Source organism: Theropithecus gelada, chromosome 6 (assembly GCF_003255815.1).
Source record: "Theropithecus gelada isolate Dixy chromosome 6, Tgel_1.0, whole genome shotgun sequence".
NCBI lineage: Eukaryota > Metazoa > Chordata > Mammalia > Primates > Cercopithecidae > Theropithecus > Theropithecus gelada.
The window spans coordinates 488,590-498,244 of record NC_037673.1 but is presented as its reverse complement, the minus strand read 5'-3'; the positions used below and the strand labels follow the sequence as shown (position 1 = coordinate 498,244).

The 9,655-nt window shown below is 58.3% G+C and overlaps 1 protein-coding gene across 1 annotated transcript; it reads left to right on the top strand.

Moving 5' to 3' along the window:
* The first annotated feature begins 1,651 nt into the window (after positions 1-1,651).
* ZDHHC11 (zinc finger DHHC-type containing 11) lies at positions 1,652-9,245 on the top strand. Its single transcript, XM_025389080.1, has 4 exons — positions 1,652-1,751; positions 4,445-4,666; positions 6,367-6,545; positions 9,221-9,245. Exons 2-4 carry the CDS (start codon positions 4,445-4,447, stop codon positions 9,243-9,245), a joined length of 426 nt encoding a protein of 141 aa, XP_025244865.1. The 5' UTR covers positions 1,652-1,751.
* Positions 9,246-9,655: the final 410 nt, after the last annotated feature.

Below are 9,655 nucleotides of genomic sequence, written 5' to 3'. Positions count from 1 at the left end.
GTGTGCCCCTGACAGACAGGATGTCCATGGGCAGCAGACCTCTGGCCACTGCAGGTTCCGGGGACCAGAATGAGACCCAGCAGGCTTCAGCCGGCAAGAGGGCCCCTGACTGTGGGCGACTTCCTCACGGTGGGGGTCCTGGAGGGGCCCCTGCTAACAGAAAGGGGTGCATCCCTGTCCACCTTCCCATCCTCACCCCCAAAGGCAGCGTCAGCAGCTGACCTGCATCGGAGGCATTCAGATAGGAGTCAGTGGAGACCCCCAGCTGACAGGAACTGGAAATGCCTTGAGTGCTGAGGGAGGAGGGCTGCAGGGACGGGAGGGAGGAGGGCTGCAGGGACGGGAGGGAGGAGGGCTGCAGGGACGGGAGGGAGGATGCCCTTCAACACACTTGCTGGCCCTTCCTTGGCGTGGGTCATGGTGAAACTGTGCCCTGAGTTAAGCCAGTGACCGAATTCCTGAGCTCACAGGACGGTCAATGAAACAACTTGCTAGAGAATTCCCTCCACTTGTGAGACTGAGAAGAAACGCACCGAATTCAGTCAGAGCCACGGTGGCTGACGTCTTTGCTCAGAACCAGCTGCGGAGGTCCCTCCCTGGGCTCCTCCTAGGCTGAGTACTCTGGGGTTGCAGTCTTCCTGGACGTTGCCTGTTGGTTGTTGGGTTTTAGGTGTTTTTTTTTAGGGTTGTCTTGCTGCATTTTGTTGCGGACCACAGTGCATTGCAATCCTAGTCAGCTCAGGGGCTTTCGGGTATTTGACTTTGGAGCTGAGTAGCTGGGCAGACTGATAACAGACAAAGCGAGCTCTTTTGCAGGTTAGTAAACTTTGATCTTAGACTAAACTTATTTGGTTCAGGTGAGGGCACCTAAGCAGGTAGGAAGGTGGGGAAGGAGAGGCCGACAAGCAGGCATCGGCAATCCAAGCAGGGGCCTAGTACATCCTGTTTTTCTGTAGTTTGCTGACCTAAACCGGTTCAAGGCACCTTGTCTTGGAAATAGACCACTGCATGCGCTATTTCACCAACGCCCGAGTCCATTTCACGCTTTCCTCCCTCCTCATGCCCCTTTGTCCCCTCATCCTCCCAACTGCCATGGCTTTATGAGGTGCCCTGGGTTTAAGGAAGGAGACCACTACTACTCCTGCTGCCCTCCTCCCCCCACCTTGCCTAGTTCACAAGATAAGAGGAAAGAGAAAAAGCAAAAAGTTAGAAAGAAACAAAAGTAAGATAAATAGCCAGACAACCTTGGCACCACCACCCAGCCCTAGTAGTTAAAAAAAGTAATAATAAAAACATCAACCCCTGACCTAAACTACTTGTGTTATCTGTAAATCCCAGACACTGTATGAAAAAAGCATTGTAAAACTTTTTGTTCTGTTAGCTGATGCATGTAGTCCCTGGCCACGTTCCCCACGCTTGCTCAATTTATCACGACGCTTTCACGTGGACCCCTTAAAGTTGTAAGCCTTTAAAAAAGCTGAGAATTTCTTTCTCAGGGAGCTCGGCTCTTAAGACGCAAGTCTGCCGACGCTCCTGGCCGAATAAAAACCTCTTCCTTCTTTAATCCGGTGTCTGAGGAGCTTTGTCTGCGGCTCGTCCTGCTACAGGTTCCGTGGCTACCGTGTCGACCAGGGCGGCCCACCCACCTCTCACTTTGGTCTGGAGTGAGCAAGAGCGACGCTGCTTTTCTCTTGCTCTTCAGCCTGGACCTGTGATGTGATTGGCGTGAGAAGGAACTGTGGATTCTGGCGGTAAGGAAAGTGGGGGCTTACTTTCCCGTGTTCCCAAAAGGCAGATGCAATCCCTGCACCCTGAAGGAGTCAAGCAGTAAAGGCGACACAGCAAGACTGTCGGGGACTCGGGCAATGAGGATTTGTCTCCTGAGGGGCCTCAGAAAAGGCGGTTTCCGCTGTGTGGAGTACAGGAATGGAAGGTTTCACCAGGGTGGAGTGGCTTCCAGAGGGTCCCCGTGGAAGAAGCGTGGCTGAGCAGGCCCAGAGGGGGACGAGGACACGTTTGGGGGCTGGAGGAGAGCGAGGACATGTCAGGGGGGCCAGACTGTCATAAGGGCAGGGACAGGGTGAGGGCCGACTCAGGGACCACAGTGTCATAAAGACAGGGACAGGGACGAAGAGGACAGACTTGGGGGACCATGGTGTCATAAAGCTGGGACGGGGANGATTAATTTCCTCACCATGTTTTATCTGTGATAATTTATTTGATGGAGTAAATCTCTAAATAATTCTTTTTGGAAATGATTAATGGTTGGTGTACTTTGAATATTCACACATTCCGAAAGAATCTGTTTTGTCTCAAACTTTGATTATCCTTTGGCCAGATGCATTTTAGATTAAAATGCTCTCAGAACCTGAAGAATTGCTCTACGTCTAAAAAACGGATGCAGTACAATTTGCAGGTATCCATATATTGTAATGAATCTCCCTCGTGTTTTCTTCTGAGAACACTGCAGGATTTTTTTCTACATCCTTGCCGCTCACATTTTCACCGGTGTGGATGTATTTCTTTTTCCAATCGTCCTTTCTGGCCCTTGGTGCACAGTGTGGACCTGAAGCCTTCAATCTTCTCAGAGTTCTTCGGTGTTTTCTTCTCTCACAGACGCTCTACCTTCCTCTTCTGAAAGCCTGACAGATGCACAGGGTCAGGCTCCAGGCTCCAGGCCGCTGAGCGATTCCTCTCTTCTCCTCTCTGAGATCTGTGGTCCTTCCTGGATTTGATCGTCCAGGTTTTACCAATGTGATTTTTGGCAACATCATTTCTGTTTGTTGGCACTTTCATTTGGGTTTTGTTTTTAATTGGGAATTGTGTTTTTAATGTACAAGATTGTCTTTCTGTGTTTCTATTTCCGTCCTTGGCACCTTGGACTTTTCTTTCCCCCTCCCCTCGCCTCCCCTCCCCTCCTTTTCTTTTCTTTTGTGATGGAGTCTCCCTCTGTTGCCCCGGCTGGAATGTAGTGGCACAATCTTGACTCACTGCAGCCTCGACCTCCCAGGTTCAAACGATTCTCATGCCTCAGCCTCCCGAGTAGCTGGGATTAGAGGCATGTGCCACCATGCCCTGCTAATCTTCATATTTTTAGTAGAGACGGGGTTTCGCCATGTTGCCCAGGCTGGTCTCGAACTCCTGACCTCAGGTGATCCGCACGCCTCGGCCTCCCACAGTGCTGGCATTACAGGGTGAGCCCTGCGCCCGGCCAAGGCACCATGGTCTTGTTTCACAGCTGTGAGTCTCTCGGGTCTCCCTGAGACGTTCTTGTGTGGCTCAAGCCCCAGGGCCCTATGGCCCCGCATCCACCTGGCGTCACATTTGGAGGACCAGGGAGGAGCCCCAAAGGCAGCGCAGAGCCACTGAATCGTGGACGTTCACGACTGCAAGGAAGAAGAATTGTGAACTAGTTCTCAGCGTCTCTCTTCCCAAAGTAGTACATGTAATACCAACTTCATTTTCTGAAGGTTTTTTCCCCAAAGAGACGACAAGGCATAACGTGGGGAGGCTTCCTAACACTCCTGTTGAGACCGCCCAGCCCCTCCAGATCCCCCACCCCATAGCAGCCATTGAGTGCCTTTCACTGCCCCTCCCTCCCTCCCCTGACACCACGTCCCTCCCTCCCCTGACACCACGTCCCTCCCTCCCCTGACACCACGTCCCTCCCTCCCCTGACACCATGTCCCTCCCTCCCCTGCCTCCCTCCCCACCTGACTGGCCAGGAGCCGCCGCAGTGTGCGTTCAGAACCTCGCAGCCACTGCCCACCTGGACAGGCCCCAGCCCCGCGTGGCTGGACGGGCTACCCTGTCCTGTGGAAGGGGAGACACACAGGACCCCGTGAAGTGAGCTCTCAGGTCCTGCTCCTCTGGGAAGCTCAGGGAGGCTTCTCGGGGAGGATCTGGCAGATTTCAGTGTTGCAGCAGTTAGTAATGGCTCACGAGCTCTTCCAGCATTGCCTCAGTTTCTCTCAGGCGCACCCCTCTGCTCCGTGTGGCGTCTTTCTGATGTGGGTTTTCCTCTGGCACCTAGGGAGTCTTGGGTGAGCCTGTGTATTCGTGAACGGGTTCTGGGACCTATCACTGTGTGGGGGCTGCCGAGGGCTCCCCAGAACTTAAATCCTCGGGGGAACTGAGGGGCGGTAGCACCAGCACCGGGTGCCTGGCCAGGTCCTCCGCCCAGGGGCCCCCACACCCTGGAGAGCCATTTTCTGTAGCCGCTAGGCTGTGGCCGGGGTCAGATTCTGCAGCATGTCTGTTCATTCCCCTGGACAGGGCCCTGTACCGGCTCCATCCCAGCCCTGCTCCCTCCTCCGGGGACGCGGCCCCAGGCAGTGCTGGTCCTCGGGGATGATGTTCCCAGTCCCTGAGGTCTCCCTGACAGTGGGCGGGGCCAGCCCTCCCTGGGGCTGACGGGGCTGGTCTCCCCTTCTGTATCCTGCAGATGGACACCCGCTCCGGGAGCCAGTGTTCCATCGCCCCACAAGCCGTGCTCAACAACGGAGATCTGGTCTTGCCGCCCCGCGTCTCCAGAGTGAACGGCTGGTCATTACCCCTGCACTACTTCCAGGTGGTGACCTGGGCTGTCTTCCTGGGCCTTTCCTCGGCCACCTTCGGGATCTTCATTCCCCTCCTGCCTCGTGTGTGGAAATATATCGCCTACGTGGTATCCTTTTCACCGTGGCACGGTCTGGGCGGGAGGGGCGCCTGGAAGACCCTGCAGTGGACCTGGCTCTGGGATCTGGTCCATGGCTGCCCGGCAGCACCAGTCACCTGCCCTGGGCCAGACTGTGTCCCCCGAGCCTGCAGGTGGGCCCAGTGGCCACTGGTGCTCTGTGTAGCCCCTGCTCAGGGTCAGGGTGGGCAGGACAGCATTGCCTGAGAGGGCTCTGGAGAGGGACTCTGTCAGGAGGGACAACAGCCTCCTGGCCTGGCACAGGACCCACCCTGCTGGCAGCCTTCTGCTAAAATCCCTGCGCAGCCTTTTGCACATGGTCAGCACCTCCCTCCTCGCCCCTGTTGCCAAGGAGGACAGCGCTGTGCCCCACAGGTCGGCAGCCTGGGTTTCCATGCCAAGCTTAGGCCACACCGTGAGGGCCTCTGGGCCGCCCCGCGGTGACGGCTGTCAACCCTGAACTGCTGGCTAGAAGGCGGTCCAGGGGCCAGGCAGGGTGACGGGAGGGCCCCGCGCTCCACCCCTTCTCTTTGGTTGCCATGGGGAGTCTGTGTTGGTCCCAGGGTGAAAGGAGGAGGGAGCCAGGATCTGAGGGCGGGAGCTGATGTCCCGGTCATGGGGAGCCCAGCTTCTCCTGGCTCCAGGGGACAAGGACCCTCTCCCCAGTGGCCCCACAGCCAGGCTCCGAGACAGAGGCCCAGGTGAGTCTGGGGTCCTTGAGAGAGTCTGGAGTCCCTGAGAGGGTCCAGAAGGGCTCTGAGTGAGTCTGGGGTCCATGAGCGAGTCTAGTGGGGGCTTCCCTGAGCGAGTCTCGGGGAGAGGGTCCCTGAGCGACCGTCTGGGGTCTAGAGGGAGCGGGTAGATTGTGCAGCTCCCTGCCTCCTCCCCGCTCCTGCTGTCTGAAGCTGTGCTTCTCCCCCAGTGCTCGCGGGTCTCTGGTATGAAAGAACCAGGCTCCCCACGGCCTTTGGGGCTGCGTCTGGCTGTGTTTACACCCGGGCGTCCCTCCTGCGGCCCTGCTCTGTCCCTCAAGGTGTAACGGGCTTTGGGGTGACTGTCCTTGGCTGGGCTGGCTGAGCCTCTGGGGGTGCAGTGCATTCTGTAGGGGATTTGCCCTGTGTCCAACAGGGATGAACAAAAAGGGCATGGGGGCAGCCATCCCGGTCCCCGCCTGGCACAGGGCTGTGTGTGTGGCGCTGGGTAAACAGGGCTGAGTGGGCAGGACTGGGTGTGCAGGGCCAAGTGTGCAGGGCTGATGGGTGGCCTTGTCTCCACTAGGCCTGGGTGAGCAGGGCTGTGTGTGCAGCATAGGGTTTGCATGGCTGGGTGTGCAGGGCTGGGTGAGCAGGGCTGGGTGAGCAGGGCCATGTGAGCAGGGCTGGGTGAGCAGGGCCATGTGAGCAGGGCTGGGTGAGCAGGGCCATGTGAGCAGGGCTGGGTGAGCAGGGCTGGGTGTGCAGGGCTCAGGTCTGCAGGCCTAGGTGTACAGGGCCATGTGTGCAGGGCTGGGTGAGCAGGGCCGAGCCTGGTTGAGCTGGGCTCCAGTGTGCAGGGCTGGGTGTGTAGGGCTGGGTGAGTAGGGCTGACTGGCGGCCTCACCTCCCCTGGGCCCTTGGGCCTCATGGGGATGCCTCGTGCCAGGCTGACCAGGCCAACAAGGCCCTGGGCCAGGTTCTTCCTTGACGTGCCAGGTGACCGGGGGGATCTTCTTCTTCCACCTCGTCGTCCACCTGATTGCCTCCTGCATCGACCCGGCCGACTTCAATGTCAGACTCATGAAGAACTACTCTCAGCCCATGCCGATCTTCGACAGATCGAAACACGCACACGTGATCCAGAACCAGTTCTGCCACCTGTGCAAGGTCACCGTGTGAGTGCCCACCCTCACCGAGGCCCCGTGCTGTCAGGGTCACCTCCAGGGGCCCAGGGGCTCAGGTCACCGCTGGCCCCACAGGGCCCCTGCCATGGCCACAGCTGATACTAATGGAGCTTCCAGGGACGGACCCTGTGGCTGCGGGTGGATAGCCCCTCATCGCGCTGTGAAGGGGACACAGTGCCAGGCCGCCCCAACTCCTCTGCAGGCAGGGCTGAGGCTGGAGGGCTGTGTCTGTCACCTGCAGGTGACCCGCTGCTCCCCTGGAACGGAACGCGGTGGCACTCAGGCATGTTTGATCCTCAGTGGATTTCGTGCACGAGGTCCCTCCCCTGTGATCCCAGGGCAAGAGAGCGCTGTCTTTCTTGGGGGTTTTGAAGGCAAGCCCCAGGGAAAGAGGGAGGGAAGGGTTCCAGTGTCTCCAGGGGCCCTGGGGGCATCCGTGATGACCTAGGGGGTTGCTACAGGGCTGCTGTCGGCTGCGAGGGAGGTCCTGTAGGCACAGGTGGGATCCAAGCCCCCAGCCTCAAGTCCTGGAACCATAGGGCAGGTGCGGCCTCCTCCAGGGCCATTGCCCAGAGTGAGGCTGGTGCAGGAAGGCTGGGGGGTGGTCTACGCTCCAGCGTCCGCACCCACCACAGACATGGGCTCCTGTCCATCCCCATGTCCTGTCCAGACAGTGGGATGAAGATGAGGGGTCTTTACTCCCCACAGGTGGGCTCAAGCCCAGGAGGACTGGGGGCAGGGTAGGGCATGGTCCGCCGCCTGGAGGGGCTGCTGCTTTGGAAACCCAGGCTGGGCATGGATGGCCTCGCCACGTCCTCCGCGCTGCACGGCCACATCCAGGCCAGGCTCCCAGGCTCAGCGCTGGCAGGAGAGCGCACTGGCGGCGTCAGGAACCAGGACACCAGGAAGGAGGGCTGAGACCACCCGCCTGGTCGTCGCTGTGTCTCCTCCAGAGGCCTCAGAGGCCGTCTGTCTCCCACTCCGTGAGGCTGAGGCAGCTGTGGAGGGTGGTCCTCAGGCCAAGGTCGCCAGTCTCCTGTGCAGGCTCCTGGAGGTGCAGCCTGGCCTGCATGTGTGTTCTGTTCATCTGGGGGCAGGTGTCAGGTGGGGGGCCATGGGGAGCTGTGTCAGAAGCAGCTGGCCACTCAGACTTCATTCTGAAGCTGGAGGATGGACCTTGGAGAGTCCTCAGGGCTCGTGGTGAGGGCACAATTCCCTGAGCAGGTGAGTGATGTGGGGCTGCCTTCCAGAGATGGATGGGAGCCACATTCACGGTAGATTGTAGAGAAAACCTGCTTGATGAGGTCAGGGAAGCACAGCCTTCCCCACATTGCCCGGCCGGCCAGCGAGCCCTGGCCATGCTGGAGACCCTGGGCCCGCCTGGGAGGTTTCGCGGCTTCCCTGCCCTCAACCTCACCATGATGCTCAGGTTAACTGTTTCCCACAGAGCTCACCCGCACCAAGTGGGCCTCTGGCAGCCACAGGGCACGCTGAAAATCTGGTTTTGATGGTATTTGTGCAAACCTGGGCAAAAGAACATATATTTTAACTTGAATATAAACAAGCACAAGTTTGTGTGCTCAAACCACGACAGGTTCTGGGGGGCGTGGAGGACTAGCCCGAGCCATGTGAAGCAGCTCAAGGCCTGGCCAGGGCCGAACACCCAAAACACTGCAGGCGACTCCATAGGGCACCCACCGCCATCTGCTCCTCACTGCAACTAGGCCTCTGTGGGCGGCTGCCCCAGTCTCCAGAAATAGTCATGAGACATCAGCTCTCACGGTGTTGGTGTTTAGGGAAAGCAGCATGGAGATTTTGGCACCTCCCCGGAAGCTCGTGGCTGAAATAGGTGCAGAGCCCATTTTATTAACGTTTATTAAGACGAGTCTTTTAGATAAACGGGTGTCTCAGGTTTTCCTTTGCTTCGATGCGCTGCTTTGCTGCCTGCAGTGCAGGCCGGGTGGACGGGGCTCTGGTCGGCCTGCTGAGGTGGGCTCTGAGCAGGGCTGCAGGGATGTGACCTGTCTCGACCCCATCAGAGGCTGTGCTGAGTGGCACTGACGGCACTCGTGTTCACCTCCTGGGCCTGGGGCTCTGAGCGCCCGCAGGAGTGTGTGGACCCACTAGCCAGCACCTCGGGGTGGCCGCCGCACTGTCATCCTCTGACTTCGGGGTCTCTGTGAATCCCCCAAGGTGTGCCCCACCCCATGTCCAGATGTGAGGAATCCCGCAGGCCACCCGGACCCTCAGACAGAGCGGCCCCTCCTGAGCTGGCCTCTGACCCCCGCCAGTGTTCCCAGGGGATCTGGAGCAACCTCTCAGGCTGCATGGTATGGGGCACCCAGGTCTGTGAGAGGCAGCTTCTCTTCTGTCACCACTGACGATGCAGCTCAGTGAGGCCTTGGTGGGCAGGGGGGTGTGGAGCGGTGCCGGTCCCCAGGTCACAGCTGCAGAGCTCTCTTGCTGACCATCAGCTAGCTGTGGAGCTGGACCCACGAGGTGCCTGCACCCATCCTGGCCTCACAGGGCCTGCGTGGTGGGCGGAGCACCGCTCCCTGCGCAGGGGCTGGGTCAGTGGCGCTGGCTGCCTTTCTGAACTGTCCTGTGGGCGCTGCGCAAAGCTGCAGGGCTGGTAACTTGTCCTGTTCCTCCTTTCCGCTTTCCAGAGGCCAAGAAGATGACCACCTTTGAGTATCTCATTAAGACCCGCAAAGAAGCGAGTTCAAAACACCAAGTGGCGAGGAAAGATCCATGCGCGCAAATAGAGGACGGATTTCACCAGGTACTGCTTGTGTCTCTGTTCCATGTCTCAGGCCTGGGACAATGTCTAAGGTCGCTCTGTGGTTGGGACCTCTCAGCGACGCTCCTTTGCTTCAGGGTGGTGCAGCCTGTGAACTCTGCTGTGAGTGTGTGTCGTGCGGGTGTGTCTGTGTGAGGCTATGTGCATGGGTGTGTCTGTGTGTCTTTGTGAACTTAAATACCAGAAATGCACCAATGACTTCCTAGTGCAAAGATAGTAATGGAACTGGGTCTCCTAAACATTTCTATAGTTCATTATACATCTTCTAACTCTTCTAAGGTTGAAATGTGCTTTTTGCATC

Coding starts and splice junctions, on each gene's coding strand:
- ZDHHC11 (XM_025389080.1), top strand. CDS start 4,445: ATGGACACCCGCTCCGGGAGCCAGTGTTCCATCGCCCCACAAGCCGTG. Junction 4,667..6,366: donor GGAAATATATCGCCTACGTG/GTATCCTTTTCA, acceptor TTGACGTGCCAG/GTGACCGGGGGGATCTTCTT. Junction 6,546..9,220: donor CACCTGTGCAAGGTCACCGT/GTGAGTGCCCAC, acceptor TCCGCTTTCCAG/AGGCCAAGAAGATGACCACC.